General features: G+C 40.6%; 1 protein-coding gene and 1 long non-coding RNA gene across 3 annotated transcripts in view; one reads left to right on the top strand and one right to left on the bottom strand.

Moving 5' to 3' along the window:
• The window catches only part of LOC131202698 (uncharacterized), a 144729-nt gene extending 140083 nt beyond the window's left edge, over window positions 1–4646 (top strand). For both annotated transcript variants that reach the window (XR_009156201.1, XR_009156200.1), the window contains one exon: window positions 2750–4646. This is a non-coding gene — a long non-coding RNA (uncharacterized LOC131202698). The remainder of the gene's footprint in view (window positions 1–2749) is intronic.
• Window positions 1–22882, bottom strand: part of CACNA1C (calcium voltage-gated channel subunit alpha1 C) — a 614085-nt gene that overhangs the window by 137382 nt on the left and 453821 nt on the right. Inside the window, exons 14-18 of the mRNA XM_058191893.1 lie at window positions 17304–17511; window positions 15726–15846; window positions 12843–12957; window positions 6380–6500; window positions 6204–6273 (exon numbers count right to left, since the gene is read on the bottom strand). Coding sequence (XP_058047876.1) covers window positions 6204–6273; window positions 6380–6500; window positions 12843–12957; window positions 15726–15846; window positions 17304–17511 — 635 coding nt within the window. The remainder of the gene's footprint in view (window positions 1–6203; window positions 6274–6379; window positions 6501–12842; window positions 12958–15725; window positions 15847–17303; window positions 17512–22882) is intronic.

Below are 22882 nucleotides of genomic sequence, written 5' to 3'. Positions count from 1 at the left end.
AATAAAATACCTTATGCCACCAGACTCCAAATTTCAGGCTTAGACAGCTTAGAACTACGCAGACTTCAGTCTGACCTAAGCATAGTACATAAAATTATCTACCACAATGTCCTACCTGTCAGTGACTAGTTCAGCTTCTACCACAACAATACATGAGCAAATAATAGATACAAACTCAAGGTAAACCGCTCCAAACTTGATTGCAGAAAATATGACTTCAGTAACAGAGTGGTCAATGCCTGGAATGCACTACCTGACTCTATAGTTTCTTCCCCAAACCCCCAAAACTTTAAGCTTAAACTGTCTACTGTTGACCTTACCTCATTCCTAAGAGATCTGTAAGGGGCGTGCATAAGTGCACCCGCATGCCTACCGTCCCTGTCCTAATATTCCTTTTTACTTACTCTTTTCATGTATCCAAATTATGTTTATACTTTTACCTGTTATCGTACATACTGTATGATTGACAAATAAATAATAATAATAATAATAAAAGTTGTAAGATGATATACAGGTAAGCAAACAGCCACAATAGAAAGTACAAAGTTTACAGACAATACCCTCCCTCCCTCCCCCCACTTTCTCTTTCTCCGACTGTAGGGAATTTGGCTAAAACATTTGTATTATAATAGTGATGCCAGATGCAGGAGAACTTTAAACCTTAATGTCAGACCCAGCTATTCAGATGTAACCAGGGTCTAATTAAAAGACAGAGATGAGCTTGAAAACAACCAGGCAATGACAATATGGGTATCAAAACAGATAGAAGATTTTTCTCAGCATCAAATAAGTGCTCATACACAGAGTCCAAAACATGATAAGACTATGTGGAAATCTTAAATATCCATTGGCTCTCCAGACCTCTGATATATTTAAATTACCAGTGTCTAGGGGAGTATTGGGCATTTAACAATAAACTTGCTGATGCAAGAAAAAAACTGTTATTCAGATAAAAAGCACAGTTACAAATCAATAGAGCTGAATAGTAAGATTTGTCAGATTAAAAGTTTCCAGCTGTGGTTCTACTATGAGAAGTCACTTTCCTCTGTATCTATGTACCAACCCAACTTTCATCAAAGACAAGTCAGAGATCAAAGGCTCTGAAGTTTTACTGAAATTTAATTTTACATTACAAAACCAAGGTGTCCAACTGAATGTGGTGAATGACTAGAGCAAACAACTCTGTCCTAAGAATTTGATAGTCTATTGTTTGAAATAAATTAATACTTTTCTGAATGTAATTCATTTTCCCCCCCAAAGAAAAAAAGTCCACTTTCCTAGAGGAATATCTTCTGTAGTTTCAGTGGGGAAAGGCTGCCAGAATGCTAATAATTGCATTGGGAAGTGGGAAGAAAAAAGGTGTAGTAGCTTTAGTCAATACTGCCTTGCTACCTATTTCCATTGAACACAAAAATATAAGTCAGGCCTTTGTAGAGCCAACTTCCTTCATAGATGTCTTTAACTGGAGGTAGCAGTTTTAATTCTCTTTTTATCTAGTGTTACTCAACAAGATATCTGAAGAAGAGACCAAGAGGGACCTTTGCAACTGAGTCGTATATGAGTAGATATGGGGTCCTCATTTGATACAATCAAAAAGCCCAAAGGAAACAAAAAAAAACCAAAACACCTTCTCAGCACCCATATAAGCAGAGATTAATGGCAAGATTAATACAAGACCCCCAAACAAGCAGTATACAATACCCAGTCAAGGAACTATCAACAAACTAACAGCAAATAATGGCAAACAAAATTTAGGAACCACCAAGGACACTCACACCAATGCTGCAAGGGCAAGCCATTAGGTAAAGGTTCCCTTCGCACATATGTGCTAGTTGTTCCTGACCCTAGGGGGCAGTGCTCATCTCCGTTTCAAAGCTGAAGAGCTAGCGCTGTCCGAAGGCGTCTCTGTGGTTATGTGGCCAGCATGACTAAATGCCAAAGGCGCATGGAACACTGTTACCTTCCCACCAAAGGTGGTCCCTATTTTTCTATTTGCATTTTTTACGTGCTTTCGAACTGCTAGGTTGGCAGAAGCTGGGACAAGTAACAGGAGCTCACCCCGTTACACGGCACTAGGGATTCGAACCGCTGAACTGCTGACCTTTTGATCGACAAGCTCAGTGTCTTAGCCACTGAGCAACCCACTCCTTTCTAGCACTAATGATATAATGATGATTAGGGGACTGGAGGCTAAAACATATGAAGAACGGTTGCAGGAACTCGGTATGTCTAGTTTAATGAAAAGAAGGACTAGGGGAGACATGATAGCAGTGTTCCAATATCTCAGGGGTTGCCACAAAGAAGAGGGAGTCAAATTATTCTCCAAAGCACCTGAGGGTAGAACAAGAAGCAATGGGTGGAAATTAATCAAGGAGAGAAGCAACTTAGAACTAAGGAGAAATTTCCTGACAGTTGGAACAATCAATATGTGGAACAACTTGTCTGCAGAAATTGTGAATGCACCAACACTGGAAATTTTTAAGAAAATGTTGGATAGCCATTTGTCTGAAATGGTGTAGGGTTTCCTGCCTTGGCAGGGGGTTGGACTAGAAGACCTCCAAGGTCCCTTCCAACTCTGTTATTATGTAATGTTATTATTATGATATTACCTAGCTGAATAAAGAAATGTCTGTGAGAAAACCACCAAGCTCGGAACATAGCAACAGTTCAACTTTGAGCTACAAATATTCCTTGTGTAGATGTTGCCCTCTAATAACTTTGAAGCTCAAAATTGTCCTTTCTCTTCCAGATAAGCAGTGAAAGCACCGGATAACCAGAGAAGAAAGGATGCAGTAAAAAGGGCTGGGAAGCTGTTCCTTCCTATAATTTTGAAATATAAATATATATATTGGGACTAAAAAAGAAGCGGCCTCATTGGAATCAGCAATATTGCATTCAGATGGAAAGTTTGCCCACACCCATTCTTTCCTGCTCTTAATTCATTCTTCAGTCAAGCTCTGGAGAAATAAAAAATAAAATGTGGCGCGCCGGGTGAAATCATTTTCTTCACAGCTGCTCTAGGACAGGCAGAACAGATGATAGGATTAATTCTCCATTCAACCTACTGTCCTTTTTCAGGTAATATGGCCAACCAATGTCACAGGGCTATTTGGAGTTCAGATTAATCCTTTCCAGCCTGTGGAATCCAGTGATTATTGGATTTAACCATCCACAGGATACCCCTCTTGTTAGGTTCGGCCAATGAAGAGGCAGGAGACGATACAAGTGACAACAGCTCTGTAGTTTATTGTGATCCCAGCAAAAGCCAACAGGCAAAAACCCCTCTTTAAATAGTTTATTGGCTGAGGCATCAGCCAATCAGCAACGTGCATTTTCCCGCCCAAATTTCCCTCCTAAAATTCAAATACATTACACCTCCAACCTGTTTAAGCACATTGTACAAATATGGCCCTGTTACCACTGTCCAAATCTTCAAAAGCAAACTGAGCTGTGATCATTTCCATTGCTGCAAACCTGAAGCAATAATTTGTTTCTTGCAGCTGCTCGAACGGAGGTTGAAGGACCAACAGCTCGGTCAGTGCCTTGCCTTACCATCACGTTATTTGTTTGTCTAAATTTCTTGAAATATAAGCTATTCAAATATTTAGGGAGTTGAAAAATATATCTACAATTAATTCCAAATACTGTAGACGAACAGGATAATTTAGCTTTGGCCATTAATTCCTGTAATGAATTACCCTTGATCTTTGTTTATACAATGAATTGCTGATGATAGACGGTTGGAAAATAAATAACCAAGATCAATGCTAATCTGACTAATCTTTTGAACCACCTGTTTAAACTACAGATCTACAAAGGATACATTTGGGATTTCCTGAAGCAATCCTTCCATGTTTTTAAAAACGTATCTTTTAGTAAATATCAAATAGGCTTTTTAAAAGTCAGATTAAAAGTGTATAAATGTGCAAATGTGTAATGTGCAAAGCAGGAGTGGGTTCTACTTACCTTTACTACTGGTTTGCAAGGGGAGCGTGCACGTGTGCTCACTTCGCTCACTTGCGCTTCTGCGCATGTGCAGACTGTCAATTATGGCGGGTGGGCGGAATCTCCCACCCAGTGGTGGGTTGTCCCCGGTTCGGACTGGTTCGGAAGAACCGGTAGTAAAATCAGCAAGAGGCTCTGCCCACTGACCATTAGAATAGAATAGAATAGAATAGAATTTTATAGGTGATATGCGCATGCACAGAAGAGCACACACAGGCGTGAGCAAAGTGAGCATGTGCGCATGCAGGGGCACGATGCAAACCAGTAGTAAAGGTAAGCAGAACCCAGCCCTGCTCCTGCCGCTTTTACTACTGGTTATACAGAACCGGACAGAACCAGGAGCAACCCACCACTGGTGCAAAGCCATCAAATATGGTATATAGTAGATTTTTTAAAAAACCTATATCTCAAAGATTTTTTGGTAGCAATTCCAAAATGGTTGATCATATTTTATTGTATTGTGAATTTTACAAAGGTCTTCTGTAGGAGGTTATTTGGCCTATTTTAAAAGCTAAAGGAGGAGATTACCAATAGATACTTCTAAGTATGTACAAATTTTACTTGCAGATAAGAATCCTAAGATTACAATGGCAACAGTCAGATTTTTTTTGACTATAGCTTTAAAAAGAAGGCTTTTAGTAACAAATCAATGAGCTAGAGTTTACATGTATTGTATATAATATTTATTAAATATTTTATTTGTTAAACTGTTTTATCAAATGCCAAGTTTAGATTAGGTTTGTAACTTGCTTTTGGGACTTTTGGTTATAAATAAAATTATTTGTTGGTGTTTTATGCATTTGCCCAATGAGTTATGAAAAGAGTTACGAAGACACCAAGGCTCGGTTGCAGCAAGATCACAGAAATTATAGGGTCAGGGTAAAGCCACAACCACTGAATCTCTATGGCCCTGTATTAACTTTAAGAGCTTGGCTGGCCTGAGAATTCTAGAAGTCCACACATCTTAAAGTTCCCAAGGTGGAGGAATATTTATGTGATCAGAGAAGAATGACTTGAGCAGGATGAGGATGAGGCAAATTCCCACCAACAGGAAAATGACTATAAACTATGCAGAGCTTCAGCGCTGCAGATGAGAAGAATGCACCACAGCTGGGAAACAGCCCTTTATACCCTCATCTGTGTTTGACTTGGCTAAGAGTGAAGATCTTGTATAAAAGTGTTCCAAGTCCACTACTAAGTAGGAATAGGCTTCCAAAATAAATCGGATCTTTTGATCCTTATCTTCCTGGTGGTCAAATGTATCCATACATTAGTTTACATTAAACTATTTAAACGGGATGAAAATATACCTGTAGGTTAATTATGTTACTAGAGATCCAAGTTGACCAGAGAAATCTTAGGAGTTTCATATTGAAGAGAGACTGGCCAAGCCAGGGGGAAGAGTCAAACAGTGACTTAGTCTAGAGGGCAAAGTCTGATTTAAACCTTTGAATGCCACTGAAATTTAGGTAATCTCACCCAGGTGCAAACCACTACTTTGAGAAGATTCTGGGGTATAGGCTTGAGCAATAAAAAAGCTAAATGAACTCTTCAAATGTGTTGTTTACACCTGACATATACTAAAGCAGTGATGGCTAACCTTTTCCAGACCGAGATTTATCCCTCGTTGTCTGCTAGCAGAATAGAAAAATTAACTAATTTGTTCAGATTAGTTTAATTTCCACTTTATTCTGGCTTCAGAACTTGACGCATCGTTGTAATGCTGTGACCACCTAAAAAACAAGTGTGCATCTTGTGTAGCGGCACACACAAAACAAAACTGTGTTTCCTTTTAAATGTGAAACACATATATTGTGGCCTGGATGTCTGGCTAAACTGAAACCTGGAAAAAAGTGGCTATTTTGGATTTTTACCAAGAAAAAAAAATCTGTTGGCATGAGTATAGTGTGTATTTGGGTGTCTTAGAGAGATAACAGGGCATGGCAAATTTATCTAAGCTTAGTTTCCCTTCCACCACTTTTGAGGTGTGTTGATGTGTGTTTGTATGTTGAAAAAAAAAATCAAGATTACCACAACAATGTGAACAAAGCTCCATCACTGTTCTAGCTGCCTGTTCTATCGATGGAAAAAGATGGCTGAAATGTAGTCACATACTCTTGGTTGCCATCTTATGCTATTTTATCCTTCCCTGAGGACACATCTGGTCATTCCAGAAAACGGGCAAGACAGTAAATTACCTGGTGTCTCTGCAGTAGGATAGGGATTTTTCTCTTCATTTTCATTTGGCTGATATTCATCTGTGTTGCTCTGACCAAAAGAGAAAACAGCCATTCTTTAGTTGTGCTTATTTATTAATTCATAAAAACAGTCAACAGTCATCTCAAAGCAAGGTGGATAGTGGAAAGCAGCAAACCTTATTAGAAGATGGAGATTCTCCATCAGCTGTAATTGATTTCAGCTCAATTTTTTCCTCCTTTGTCTCTGCCTCCATAGCTGGCTTTTCGGGCTCCCGTTTCTTCTCAGGACTGGCAGTCCTACCAATTTAGCAGACACACAAAAAATCAACTAATGATTTTTTTTTATGACTTCCTTGAGTAGCGAATAGCCCAATAGACAAGCACAAGAATATTCACTTACCTTCAGAAACATTTGCTCCTCTCAGAAACAAATAATATTAATAATCATGTGCCTATCAGACTTTCAAAAAAGGATTGCATCCTGAAATAATCTAGCGAGTTAATAGAAGGAAAGTTCATCATTCACTTTCCAACCAGTGGTCCCAATTCAATGATGGTGAACCAAAATGTCCAAAGTTCAGAAAAGGCCTGACTTGTTTCTGCTGGTATGTCAGTCACTCACTCACTCACCCCAAAGAAAAGATGGACAATTCTCTCCCTCCCCCTAAATCTAGGCCATATTGAATAGTGGCCCTCAGCAGCAGCGCCGAAGCGGGGCCTGAAGTTGAGGCCTGGGCCTCAGTCTTAGTGCCACCACTGCCACTCTGTGAGTATTAGGGAATGGCGCAATTTCACCCGTGGCCCAGCCCTCCCCAGGATCTGCCATGTACTGTTTAGGAGTATGGCTCTCTTGTGTAACTTCCAGAGGCCATGCAAGAGTTCGCCCCATTCTCACACAGCCTCCACAGCCTCTAAAAAAACCACACAAGAATGAGTGTGCTTAATGAGAATAGCTCTCATGCGTGGGTGAGCACTAGCATTTCACCCAAGACATTGTGGCATGTCATCTTTGGTACTTCACCATTACTGTCCTATCAGTTGTACTTTGTTTGGCAGCTACCTCTTTCCCAAATTACTTGTGGAGGATCTTCAGCCTGTAATGAAAATAACTTTCCTCCATTAATATAGATATATATATATATGTAGGTCTTTGGTTGTTCGGGTTTTCTCCCGTGTAAAATTGGAAATGTCTTGGCAACGTTTCGACGAAGTCTCATTCGTCATCTTCAGGCTTCAGCTTCGTGCTTCTGGGAGCAATGTGTGATCGCAGCTGTTTCTTCCTTTTAACTGCTAGTGGGGGTTTGAACTGATTGGGTGGGAGCTTGGCTGTGCTCTGATTGAACAGGACACACCCCCAGCCAATCAGAGCACAAGAAAACCTCCATCCAATCAGAGCACAGCCAAGCTCCCACCCAATCAGTTCAAACCCCCACTAGCAGTTAAAGGAAGAAACAGCTGCGATCACACATTGCTCCCAGAAGCATGAAGCCTGAAGATGACGAATGAGACTTCGTCGAAACGTCGCCAAGACATTTCCAATTTTACACAGGAGAAAACCCGAACAACCAAAGACCTACATACAAACACCCGTGAAAACCTCAGAAAACAAACAAATATATATATATATATATATATTTATTTATATAAATATATATATAAATATATATATATATATATATATATATATATATATATATATATATATATATATATATATATATATATATATATATATATATATATATATATATATATATATATATATATATATATATATATATACGGGGTTCAAGCTAATGCTAACCTTGCTTCAGTCTGTGCAAAAGCTACTTAAAGTTTCAACAGACATCCAAGATATGTAGATATGTCACCTTTTCTGATCTTTATTGCTCAAGCCAAAAGAGCTCCCATGTATTGACGTTAAAAGATGAAGTGCTTGAGGAGCTATTTTGCAATTTGTATGACTGGCTTCCTGGAATAAACTGAATAAACTCTTGGTGAAGAATACTTATTTTTCTTCAGAATATCTTCCATTGTATATCTTTAGCTAGAAGGAGCACGGTGGCTCTTGCGGTTAGGACATTGGGTTGGAGGTTAGCAAGCCCACGTTTGTGACCTGAGTGCTGCTGCTGTGGGGCAAGAGTGAACTCTCGTCCTTTGCTCCAGCTCCTGCTGGGGACATGAGAGGAGCCCCCAACTGGGAGTCCCCCAGGCAACGGTGATGTCACCGGCTAATCCTTTCAGCCAGGAAGTTCCTCGGTGCTTCTGACATAAGTGCAAAAAACCTTAGCTAGAAATATCGTACCAAACGAAGCTCTTGTTCTGGACATGTTTTTACTCTCAAGAAAAAAAAAGGCTAACATTTTTAATGCCAAAATAGACAAACGTTTACCTTGCTAGTTTTTTCCTTTCTTTTCTCCCGTGTAAATTGGAAATGTCTTGGCGTTTTGAAGTCTCATTCGTCATCTTCAGGCTTCAACACTTTAACAACAGAATAATCAGAGAAGCCATTGAGATAAACGCCCACACAGCATGAACAAGCGAGATGACACCTCCGCCTACCAGCCATTTGGAAACCCGCCCTTATTGACAAGCGTGTCCCTAACACGAGGAATGACACCAGACCCACACTCACAAGGTCCACACAGGATGCCACCACCCCACATCCACCCAGAAAGCAGACCCAAACCCACACTGATCATGAAGCACGACCAAGGACCAGAAGCCAGACCGCAGCTGCAACATTAGCCATTTCAAACCCCTCCAATCCATTCATGCAGCAGACTGTCACCCACTATGAAGATGTAGCACGACCACAAAGCCAAACAACAGCTATGCAGCTCACCAGCTCAAATCCCCTGCAGCACAGACTAGACTGAGCACAACCAAGCCCCCACCAACACAGGACACACCCCAGCCAATCAGAGCACAGAAAAACCCCATCCAATCAGAGCACAGCCAAGCTCCCACCCAATCAGTTCAAACCCCACTAGCAGTTAAAGGAAGAAACAGCTGCGATCACACATTGCTCCCAGAAGCACGAAGCTGAAGCCTGAAGATGACGAATGAGACTTCGTCGAAACGTCGCCAAGACACTTCCAATTTTACGGAGAAAACCCGAACAACCAAAGACCTATATACAAACACCGTGAAAACCTCAGAAAACAAATATTGCACCTCTACGGGAGGAAATCCACCATCTGACCAGGACCTATGAAAACTAGAAGTCCAAGAGCTTCCATTTTATGTGACCTCGCATTCCTACGAAACTGCCGCGATCAAAATTTAATCCCCAAATGCTTCCAATTGAAATTCCACTCCAACTCTGCAGCCACCAAGCGCATCCTAAAAAGAACAGAATTGGCCTTAATCAGAAATGAACTTCACACAAAAAGATTCCTCCTAGATCAAATCAACAAAGATCTCCTCACACTTCACCTCAAACTCAGCAACAAGATGCACCCTGCACTTTGGGACAAATCCAAAACAACTTGCCGTCTGGAGGCGAAACACAGACCACCCTCAAGACAGACACGCACACCAACAAACTCCGAAGACTACAAGAGCATGAAACAAACCCCTCCACCCTCACAGCAACACATGAAACAAACAGTGCATAACATCTCAGATAGGATCCTCACCAAAGCTGAAACCGATGTCCTTTCCAAAGTTCAACTTTGCAGTCACTCCCAAATACATCCCCACGAAACCATTATATGCGGAGTTGAAACCAGCCTGACCAAAATCAACCCCGATGATGCTAACAAAATCAGACTCGAGATCTCCAACATCCTCTGCAGCAGCAAGCCACCCAAAAGCAACTTACCCAAGAGGAACAGACAGCACTACTTAACCTGAAAAAGATACCAGCATAATAATCCTACCAGCAGACAAGGGCAACGCCACGGTGGTTATGAACACATCTGACTACCAAACCAAATTAACCAACCTACTCCAAGACCCTGCATACAAGCCCCTAAAACAGACCCCACCACCTACCTAGAAAAACCACTAGATCCAAAATAAAAGCCTCCCCATCAGCGAAGAAATCCAACAAAGAATCATTCCCAGAGAAATCATCCAGATGCCCTAAGCTCTATGGCCTCCCAAGATACACAAAGAAGGAACCCCAACTCAGACCCATAGTCAGCTCCATAGGCTCACCTCTACAAAACCTAGCCAAATTTCTCGCCAAACAACTACAGCCCTATGCAGAATCCATCACCTCACACGTAAAAAACTCATTCCAGTTCATAGAGATCATAAAGAAACAAAACTTACAGCCCAGCGACCTACTCGTGAGCTTTGATGTCATATCCCTCTTCACCCAAGTGCCAATCAAAGAAGCCTTGACAGCTATCCAAAACAAATATAACCCCCCCAAGCACATCCTAGATCTGACCAACCACTGCCTATCCAACACATACTTCATCTATAATGGACAAAAATACAAACAAGTAGAAGGAGCACCCATGGGATCACCCCTCTCACCTGTCATTGCCAATCTCTACATGGAACACTTTGAAACCCAAGCTCTAGAAAAATCTGATCACAAACCCAAACTCTGGCTCAGATATGTAGACGACACCTTCATAATCTGGCCACACGGGAAAGAAAAACTTGACAACTTCCTCACACACCTCAATAGCCTACACCCCAAAATACAGTTCACCATGGAAACAGAAGTTAATAACCAACTTCCCTTCCTGGATGTCTTAGTCTACAGAAAACCCAATGGCTCCCTAGGACACACCATCTACCAGAAGAAAACACACACAAACCGCTATCTGCACGCACTCACACCACCACCCAGCACAGATCAACTCCGTAGCCAAGACACTCATCTCCAGAACAAAATGCTTAGCTGATGAACAACACCTAAAACCGAACTACACACTCTCACTAACGTACTAACATCCAATGGATTCCAAAGAAATAAGATTACCAAGCTAATCCAAAAAGAACCCACCACTAAAATCCAAGACAGAGAACAAGAAAATGGCACAGCCCTCCTCCCATATATAAAAAGCACCACAGACAGAATCAGCATGATCCTCCACAAACACAACATCAAGACAGCATTCTGCACAAACAGAAAAATATCCACCATCCTAAGAAACCCCAAAGACAAAATTGAGTTAGAAAATCAAGGAGTATATGAAATCCCATGCACCGCCTGCCCCACCACATACATTGGACAAACCAACAGAAGAATAAGTGCGCATTGAAGAACACAAGAACTCATTCAAAAGAGGAACCAACTTCTTCCCTGGTCCAACACTTTAAAGTCACAGGACATGATATTGACTTTAAAAGACCAGAACTATCGCCAAAACTGAACACTTTAACAACAGAATAATCAGAGAAGCCATTGAGATAAACGCCCACACAGCATGAACAAGCGAGATGACACCTCCGCCTACCAGCCATTTGAAACCGCCCTTATTGACAAGCGAGTCCCTAACACGAGGAATGACACCAGACCCACACTCACAAGGTCCACACAGGATGTCACCACCGCACATCCACCCAGAAAGCAGACCCAAACCCACACTGATCATGAAGCACGACCAAGGACCAGAAGCCAGACCGCAGCTGCAACATTAGCCATTTCAAACCCCTCAATCCATTCATGCAGCAGACTGACACCCACTATGAAGATGTAGCACGACCACAAAGCCAAACAACAGCTATGCAGCTCACCAGCTCAAATCCCCTGCAGCACAGACTAGTCTGAGCACAACCAAGCCCCCACCAACACAGGACACACCCCCAGCCAATCAGAGCACAGAAAAAACCCCATCCAATCAGAGCACAGCCAAGCTCCCACCCAATCAGTTCAAACCCCCACTAGCAGTTAAAAGGAAGAAACAGCTGCGATCACACATTGCTCCCAGAAGCACGAAGCTGAAGCCTGAAGATGACGAATGAGACTTCGTCGAAACGTCGCCAAGACACTTCCAATTTTACACAGGAGAAAACCCGAACAACCAAAGACCTATATATATATATATATATACGGGGTTCCAAGCTAATGCTAACCTTGCTTCAGTCTGTGCAAAAGCTACTTAAAGTTTCAACAGACATCCAAGATATGTAGATATGCCACCTTTTCTGATCTTTATTGCTCAAGCCAAAAGACCTCCCATGTATTGACGTTAAAAGATGAAGTGCTTGAGGAGCTATTTTGCAATTTGTATGACTGGCTTCCTGGAATAAACTGAATAAACTCTTGGTGAAGAATACTTATTTTTCTTCAGAATATCTTCCATTGTATATCTTTAGCTAGAAGGAGCACGGTGGCTCTTGCGGTTAGGACATTGGGTTGGAGGTTAGCAAGCCCGCGTTTGTGACCTGAGTGCTGCTGCTGTGGGGCAAGAGTGAGCTCTCGTCCTTGGTTCCAGCTCCTGCTGGGGACATGAGAGGAGCCCCCAACTGGGAGTCCCCCAGGCAACGGTGATGTCACCGGCTAATCCTTTCAGCCAGGAAGTTCCTCGGTGCTTCTGACATAAGTGCAAAAAACCTTAGCTAGAAATATCGTACCAAACAAAGCATGAGAAGCTCTTGTTCTGGACATGCTTTTACTCTCAAGAAAAAAAAAGGCTAACATTTTTAATGCCAAAATAGACAAACGTTTACCTTGCTAGTTTTTTCCTTTCTTTTTCTTCTTCCTCCTCCTTTTGAGCAGATGTCAAGCTTTCGGCATCAGCAAGATTGTCCACAGCAATGGCCAAGAAGACATTCAGCAGGATATCTATTTGTAGATTCTTTAAAGAAAATATCGGTGAATATCTATGAAGCACAATCCTGTGAAATGGTATTTAGAATGTACCACATGTGATAGGCAACATGAAGATAAACATTCAAATTAATATAAATAGTTTTAAGGGTGAATGCATAAATTATTTCATATATTTCACCAAGAATAGCAGACACAGCAATGTTTCCCAATGCATTGGTGAGGCCATATAAAAAAATGTTCATCAAGAGTAAATGTTTAAGTAAAAATTAGCATTTTTAGATCCAAATTACCACACATGATGATTACACAACTGAAAAAAGAGGTGGCATTTGGCTAACTTCAGATGGTCAGTACTTGGAATATACCTTCTCTACAGTTTTATGTATATACATACATTAGGTATGAAAGAACATATTGGATAGCAAATGATTTCCAATAGTTTTGATTATTTGGCTTTGTCCCAAGAAATATTAATAATCTTAAGAACTTTGTTTAGTGTTTGGTGCCAAGTTTTCCAAGTCTGGCCTCGTTTCCTCTTCCCTCCAGGAGGTATCCAACGTAGTGCAATTTTGGGATGCCAGTCTTCAGGCATAAGTGATATATGGCCACCAAACCACATATGATGTTCATTGACAGTTCTCAATAAGTGTTCTGAATCTGATCTTTGTAGTACCTTCTCATTAGTGATGTGGTCACAATGTGAGACATGGAGCATTCTTCTCAAGCAGCATTGCTGCAAAACATTTAACTGTTTAATCAACTTCCATGTTTCACAAGCATACATTGCAGTTGGTATGACAACACTCTTGAAAAGAATTTTATCTTTGTGGTAATACTTATGGCAGTCGTAGACCAAATTGGGTGCATGCCTTGAAATATGGCTGCTGCCATTCCAATTTGATAGTTAATGTCCTTATTTATACCTTCATCGATAGACATAATGCTAAGTAAATGCAAATGTAATATCAGTAAATTGTTGGACTTGTTCTGTAACCTGGCTATGGACTGTTATAGGCACATTACCCTGAGCACTTCCGACATGCATAAACTTGGTTTTCTCAAAATTTATAAGTAAGCCAATCTTGTTGGCCTCATTATCTAAACTGATGGTCATTTCTTGCAAGCACCCCTGTTTTCACCAAGCAATGCGATGTCATCTGCAAAATCTAAATCTGTTAAATGAGGTGTTGCCCACGGGATGCCAAAGCTAGAGTTATCCATCGCTCTATGCATAACAAAGTCCATGGAAAGGAGAAACAAGAATGGTGATATTATATATCCTTGTCTTACTCCTGTATCGATGTTAAAGAATCTGTGTTGCCAGATTCCATTCGTACACAGCAGCTAGAGTTATAATACAGGCTATTAAAGATGTTGATAAAACACTGAGGAATACAATAAGGCTTTACAATATTCCATAGTGATTCTCGTTGAATAGTATCTTTTTGAAATCAATAAAATCGATTACCATTGGCTTCTGATATTTCTAGAATTTTGAAATTCATTATTTAAAAATTTAAAAATGAAATTAAAAGATGCTTGCTCCTATGGCAAATCTAGACAGTGTACTAAAAAGCAGAGATATCACCCTGCCAACAAAAGTGCATATAGTCAAGGCTATGGTGTTCCCAGTTGCAATGTATGGCTGTAAAAGTTGGACCATCAGAAAGGCTGAGCGCCAAAGAATTGAGGCCTTTGAACTCTGGTGCTGGAGAAGATTCCTGCAAGTCCCTTGGACTGCAAGGTGATCAAACTGATCAGTCCTAGAGGAGATTAACCCTGACTGCTCTTTAGAAAGCCAGATCCTGAAGATAAAACTCAAATCCTTTGGCCACCTAATGAGAAGGAAGGACTCACTGGAGAAGAGCCTAATGCTGGGAAAGATTGAGGGCAAAAGAAGAAGGGGACGGCAAAAGAAGGGGAATGAGGTAGCTGGATGGGGTCTCTGAAGCAGTAGGCGTGATCTTAAATGGTCTCCGGGGCATAGTAGAGGACAGGAAGGCCTGGAGGAAAGTTGTCCATGGGTTTGTGATGGGTTGGACATGACTTTGCAAGTAACCCCAACAACAAATTTAAAAATGTACTCAAAATGTGGTCTTAGAATAGAATAGAATAGAATTTTTTATTGGCCAAGTGTGATTGGACACACAAGGAATTTGTGATTATTATTATTATTATTATTAATAATAATAATATGTGATAATATAATAATAATATAATAATAATATATTATTAATAATACATAATAATAATATTATGTGAGCATTAAGGTATGTCCTGTCCTGTTTAGAACTCCCTGTGTTACATTGGATCCTCTAAAGCAGAATTGTCTGCCTTTCCCTTATGAAAAGCATAAAAACCTTTCTTTGATGAAGGGATTGGCAGCTGTTAATGGCGAAAGCAGTTTTGCTAGGAGCAAACCTACAGGTCTGAAATTTATCCAAGGAACTTTTGCTGTCCTTGTGACTTTCTATCCATTTTCCCACTTGAAGAAGAACAAACCAGGAAACCAACTCTCTCTACTCTGATAAGAGTCTCTTTTCCTTTCTGCTTGCTAAACATTGATGTTTTTAATTACCTGATCCAGAAGGAGCAATAGCTGAGCTAGCAGGAGATGGCAGAGAGGAAGAAGAGCAGCAGGATGTAGCCTCAGTCAGTACAGACCATTTTATCGTACATGAGTCCTAGCTGGTGCTTAACCGTATCAATTGCCAATGCTGCCCTATTGTTAATTCAAACTATATTCAAACGATTTGCAATAGAGAAACACTCAAGGATACAGTTTCCACAGATGAAGAGGATGATGAAGTAAATACAGACCAACATGCCTGGAAAAGAGGGGCCGCCATAAGCCATGATTCCATCATACATCACCGAATTCCAGTCCTCCCCAGTCAGGATCTAAATGACACATTCCCGCCAATGGAGGGGGGGATATATAGTTAGACAGCATGCAGAACACCTGCAAAAAAGCCTGTTACAAGAAATAACACCATCCTGTTCTATTTTGAAGAAACCTACCTGATCAGTAAACTCCAAGGTATTGACTCAAATCTCCATTTGAGTTTCAAGATACAAATGGAAAGATGTTCTGCACAGATGGGTTGGGTTAGATATCCACCAACTCAGGCTGCAGAGTAGAATCTTAGTCTACATAGATTATCCAGTCCATCCCTCTGCTCAATCTATAAACTGAACTACAGATTATCGTCATCCAACCTCCACTGGAAAATCTCAAACAAGGGAGATCTAGCACAATTCTAGACAGATTATTGTTTAGCATCTTTTACAGTTAGGAAATTACGTCTCATATTCAGCATGGATCTCCTTTCCCTTAATTTTAGTCAATGAAGAGTGCATTGGGATTAATACCTCCCATGATCTAGATACAATGCTTTTGTTATTTCAGCCTCCCAAAAAATTGACTTGTTTTGTTGTGCTGCTGTCTCATACCATGTGTTTATTCTGATCCACTGTAACTTCTTGATCAGGGGTCTCCAACCTTGGCAACTTTAAGACTTGTGGACTTCAACTCTCAGAATTCCTCAGCCAGCTTTGCAAAGTCTTAAAGTTGCCATGGTTGGAGGCCCCTGCTCTAGATCTTTCTTATGAATAATTGCTGCCGGCCTAGATCTCCCTAATCTTGTACTTATTGTAATATTTTGTATTCATATTCAGCCCACCTTCCCTAGGTTTGCCTGCTTTGGGAAATATTGCAACATTTAAAAAAAAAGTTCTAGCGATTAATGAATATTAATTATCTTTCTGAAAGTGTTTAGTTCAATGTATTTATTTATTTATTTATTTTATTTTATTCAATTTTTATACCGCCCTTCTCCAGAAGGACTCAGGGCGGTGTACAGCCAAGTAAAAAATCACAGTATAAATATTAAAAGAAATTAAAACAAACATATTATAAAGTGGCCGAATTTAAAACATTTAAAATATTAAGATATAAATAACCCCAATAAAATTTTAGGCCAGTCCCGCTTGAATAAATAGGTGCGTTTTCAGCTCACGGCGAAAGGTCCGAAGATCAGGCACTTGACGTAAACCAGGGGGAAGCTCGTTCCAGAGCGTGGGAGCTCCCACAGAAAGCCCTACCCCTGGGGGCCGCCAGCCGACATTGTTTGGCGGACGGCACCCTGAGAAGGCCCTCTCTGTGAGAGCGTATGGGTCGGTGGGAGGCGAAAGGTAACAGCAGGCGGTCCCGTAAGTACCCGGGTCCTAAGCCATGGAGCGCTTTAAAGGTGGTAACCAATACCTTGAAGGTAGGTTGGTACAGACATAAGAATCCTCTTCCATTGTTACTTAAGGGTGCATTATTTTTTTTTAAATAGACTGAAAGAAAACGGTACCTGAAACACAGTGAGCAATGACTGTGGAAAGTTGTCAAAGGTGCTTCTCCTGGTCTGCATCTCATCAAAGTTAAACTTGCCCCCAAAGAGCTGCATCCCTAGGAGGGAGAAGATGATGATGAAGAGGAAGAGGAGCAGCAGCAGGGAGGCAATGGAGCGCACTGAGTTGAGCAAGGAAGCCACCAAATTACTCAAGGAATTCCAGTACCTGGGGAGCCAAACAAAAAAACAAGCAGGTGTTTCTTGTCTGTGTTAGGTATTTCTTTGAGGAAAGCTGCCATGAAAATGTCTTTTCCAAAGAATGAATTAAGAAATGAATAATTCAGATATTCCTCTAACACAGGGGTAGTCAACCTTTTTATAGCTAACGCCCACTTTTGTATCTCTGTTAGTAGTAAAATTTTCTAACCACCCACCAGTTCCACAGTAAAGTGCCGTGTATCGTCATCTGTGCATGCCTCTTGCGCATCGTGGATTGGGTTGGGGGGGGCGCCGGCTACCAGCTCTGCTTGTCTTTTACAGCTGGGTGATGTGGGGGAAGATGCGTGAGCTATTCTGGGACGAGGCTCTTTTGTTTGCAGTCGCACAGTAGCGCCATTTAGTTTCACTTATGTAACAGGAACTAAACTTATGCATGGGCGATAGTATATTTTCAGAAATTTAAATTGTCACAGGGAATTTTATGAAAACCTAATGAAAATGTCTTTAAATAATGCTATGAATTTTTTTTAAAAAGTCAGTTAAATTAAACAAAAGGAAAGTGCTTCAGTATCGGACAAAACCCCTACCACCCACTATGAAAGCTGGAATGCCCACTAGTGGGCAGTAGGGACCAGGTTGACTACCACTTCTCTAAAATATACAGTAGAAAACTAGCGACCACAGAAATAAAACACAAAAGTTCTTCCCAATTTCTGCACCTTGAATACTTAGGACATATATCAACATGCAATCATTTGTAGAAATGTCCAGGGAAGAAATAGCAGACTGAGAACAGTTCTGCAAAAAGTGGAATTGAAGACTGCAGCAGAAGGCAGAGCCAGAGAATAGACTGGCTTTTTGAACATTCCTCTTTGGATAAGGAGAGGACTTGGGATTGCCCACAAGCTTCTCCTTGTGAGACTGCAAGATAACAGTCTCCAGCAACTGCAGAGCTCTGGAAGATGAGGTAATCTCATGCAGAACAAGTGACCGAGAATCTATGGAACCAGGGGGACCTAGATCCTACACCAATATGTCTCCATAAACTCCATTCATTAAGACGGAATCTCATGTCACTTGGACGGTCCAGGGTGGAGATGATACCTCACTCTATGCTGTTGAATGACCTCACCCAGCAGCTTGGTGTATATGTTAAATAGGAGTGGGGAGAGTGTTGAACCCTGCATCACCCCGTAAGCAAGGGCCATGGAGAAGACTTCTCCTCCACCCATCAACTCTGCTTGGAACTATTCCCAAAGAAAGCATAGAACAAGTGTAAAATAGTGCTGCCCATTCCCAGCCCCTGACTGAGTCCAGAAGGATGTCATGATCAAGAGTGTTGACAGCTGTCAGACTTTCAAGGTAGGTCAACTAGGAAACCAAATTATGCATTCTACTTTTATTATAAGATCCTTCCTTCCTTCCTTCCTTCCTTCCTTCCTTCCTTCCTTCCTTCCTTCCTTCCTTCCTTCCTTCCTTCCTTCCTTCCTTCCTTTCATATGCCACCCATATCGCTGTTAAGTGACGTATAGTAACAGTATCTGAAGCCTGAATGTGCTTCTTCCCTCATCTTCATGATAATTTGGTTGGGTCTTGTCTGAGAGGCTTACTCAGGTTATAGTTCTGGCCTAGATTCAGGGTTTTTTTTTTATCAGACCTTTGCCCTGGTTGTAGCTTTTCCTCCTGTTCCTCAACATTATTACTTCTTTCCATTACAAAAGCTGGTGAAAAATCTAGGGGAGCAAGCATGGATACATTGCCCCATCCCATCCTGTCAAACGTCATCCACTAATGCGATCAACGCCTTTTCAATCCTATGTCACAGCCTGCAACATGATTGGAAGCCATCCTGTTAATTAGCCTCATTCAGAGTTTTTTGGAATTGCTGAGCAACCATTTTCTCAGTCACCTTCCCTCAAATGTCTCCCAAAATCATGAGTTGAGAACTTCATTGCTAATCTGGCCAGACAATCAAGGAAACCAAGAAGGGAGGTTGACATGCAGTACTGCAGTAGGGAAGCTGATATAATTCCAATAGCCCCAACTGACTCCTAGAGCTGAAACTAATAGGTATCTTATGTGTCTGGGGACCAGTACTCTGGATGCCAAAAGAGAAACTTGGGTGACATAGCCACACCTCACCCCTGACCTGGGTTCTTGATTGATGCCACACTTGAAACGCAGGTGGGCACATCTCCAAGAAAGGAACACTCCCTTCTGGGCCCAATCAAATCTTGGTGATATACACCAGGTCAGTCCTCAGTGATCAGCTCACAGATGAAGGAGGCCTTACTACAGATTTTGCTTTGAGAGATTACCAGAGTATACACTTTCACAAAGAGAATGCAATGAGGTAAACTGGAACATAAACAATTATAGTATGCCCCCATATACACCCTCTGTGCTGCCAACACTCTAATGCAAAACAGTGACTGAAAACACACTGTACATAACATTGCTAATGCTAGAAACCAGATTTGCCCACACAAATAATTCCAAGAAGTCAGAGGGGGAATTATAATGAAAAGAAAAACTAATTCCATATTTGATTAAACCCAAATCAAAAGACTTAGTCTATTATAACTCAGCTCTTTATAAAACCTCTAATATTAGGAGGTTTCTGCCCCTTTCCCTGTTATTGTATTATTCACTTTCTATAAGCCAAAAGCTCTTATGTTGAAATTATGTATCTGCCTTTTGCAATCAGCCATTTTACCAATTATGATGATAAAGAAGAAATGCAGAACATTACTTTATGATAACTAAGTCTGCACACTCTAAAACCATTTGTGATCATATAATTCTCAATGGGTTTTCTATTTTTACAGTCTGTGATTTACTGGGTTTTAGTTCTATTAGAATCATGATTTTATTTTCTATTTTAATGTAGTTGTTTTGTGTGCCACTAGAGACACAGAGTTATATGGCTGCAATATACACACAGTTAATAAATAACCAGGAATAATAGCCTTCATTTCAATTATGCCACCCAAAATAGCTTGTTCGTTGAAAATTGGACAAATAAATAAACAAAATTAAAATAAAGGCTTATGGATACGGAAGAGAGAGAATACGGATTTGCAAGGAAAGAGAAAGAGGAGATAGAGTTCTCTTTTGATATATGATCTAAATTCAGGAAATCTTTGGGGCAATTGAGACCATCCAGGGGCGGGTTTCAAAACCTGTAGCTACCGGTTCACTCGTGGGCACGCCTGTGCTTGTGTGCGCATGCACAGAAGCATCCGAGCGGAGCCTCCCCCCGCCGCTGCTACCAGTTCGCCCGATTCAGGGCAAACCAATAGCAACCCACCACTGAGACCATCTATAGCCAATCAATAGCTCTAACAAGATCACTGAGTGACTATTTAGATAGTTCGTTTGTTTGAGGCGATTCTGGTCCCATATCAGCCCATCATGGTAATGTAGACTAAGAAACCAGTGTCATGTAGGCCCAAAATAACTATATAGCAGAGTATAGTATGACTGTGCTTCTATCTACCTCCTTTTATCTTTGTGTGAAGTAGGGAGCAGTTTGTCTAAATTATTTTCTTGGCCCAAGCTCAAGACCCTCTGATTGTTGATTTGGTAGTGGAACTTCTGCCTATTTCTCAAGGCCACACCTTAAAAAAAGGAGACCTGGAGTGTGCCCATTCTGCTGAACCTTGTGAGACATACACAAACAACTGGGGAAAGTCAGTTCCAAGCAACATGGTTTGTTTTTTTTCACAAAGTCAGCAGTATAAAATCTGGTAAATTTAAAATTTTCTAAACATTTGATTAATCCCTTTATTATCTCCAAGAGTTCAAATTACAATAGGTGTTATAGCTAACACACTCTTCTAAAGTCTTTTAAAAATAAAGGTATACAACAACCTTTACACAGGATAGAAGTAGTTTGAGAAATAGGACTTTGTTAGCTTAGAACAATAAACAGCATGTATGCCTTAGAACTTTTTATGTAGTTGAGCATAAATGTTTTGCTTTACCATGTCCTAACTGTCTTTTCTAGATTTCAGACTATTTCCAGGCCCAATTCAATTTTTCAGGGGTTATTTAGCTTGGGACCAAAGTATCTGAATTATTTTGTAGTCCTTGCTTGACAATCACAATTGGGACTGGCAATGCTGTTGCTAAGAGATGTGGTCATTTAAGCCAGCCATCATAGCATTATGACTTGTGATTTTACTGCTGGTTTCTCCATTGACTCTTCATCACAAGCTGGTTGGGAAGCACACAAATGATTGTGGGATGCTGCAATGTTTGTAAATGCTCACAAATTGTGAAGTGCTCAATTTTTGATTTATTTTGACAGCTGTAAATGAGGACTGGTAATTTCAGACGGGAACTAAGCACAGCAGTTGTTAAACAAGGACTACCTGTACGCTTCAGAAGCCCTTGTGCATTGGCCTGATCAACTGAGGCCTTTCAAGTCCTGCTGCTCCACCTCCCAAGTGTCCTCCCAAATAGGATTCTATTATTATTATTATTATTTTATTTACACAAAATGACAGTATACACAGCAAACGAGATAATTATGCTGGATTTTGTATCACAGATCACTAGTCGAACACTTCCCAAGCGTTTAGAACTGCGTGATGTATCGGCGGATTATGCGAGCAGATCCCAGTAAGGTGACCTTCTGCAGCTGACCAATGGTGATCTTATCAGCGCCAATTGCTTTTAACTGCTTGCCTAGGTCTTTAGGCACAGCTCCCAGTGTGCTGAGTACCACTGGAACCACCTGCACTGGTTTATGCCAAAGTCTCTGCAATTCGATTTTCAAATCTTGATATCTGGTGACTTTTTCAAGTTGTTTCTCATCAATTCTGCTGTCACCAGGTATAGCAATGTCATTATTATTATTATTATCATCATCATCATCGTCATCATCATCATTAAAATTTATATAGCAACCCATCTCACAAACATGACTCCGAGTGGTGTACAATAACTAAAATAACTAAAGGACTAAAATAACTGAGCGGTGTATAACAACCAAAACCAAGTCTAAATAATCACAGAACTATTACAAATAAATACAAATAAGATTGTAGGGCAATGGATTAACATCCTATATATAATGTAAATAACTCACAACTTCCCTGTTTCTAGAGGATCCCCAAAGCTGCTGGAAAAATCATCGTTTTAAAGGATTTTTGAAAGGCTGATCGGATTGGGGTTAAACTTTACCTCACAGAGTGAACATTTATTTTTAGTTTTATTTATTAAATTTATATGCTGCCCATCTCATTGCCAAGTGACTCCATTCTTGATTTGTCATGTCTATTTATTTTACCTTTCAAACCATCCTAATTTTATGAGGTTCTTAGCTGTTTTATGTCGCATTTATATTTGACTGTGATTTTATTTAAATCCAT

Source organism: Ahaetulla prasina, chromosome 7, assembly GCF_028640845.1.
Source record: "Ahaetulla prasina isolate Xishuangbanna chromosome 7, ASM2864084v1, whole genome shotgun sequence".
NCBI classification, from domain to species: domain Eukaryota; kingdom Metazoa; phylum Chordata; class Lepidosauria; order Squamata; family Colubridae; genus Ahaetulla; species Ahaetulla prasina.
This window is presented reverse-complemented; position numbering and strand designations above follow the sequence as displayed.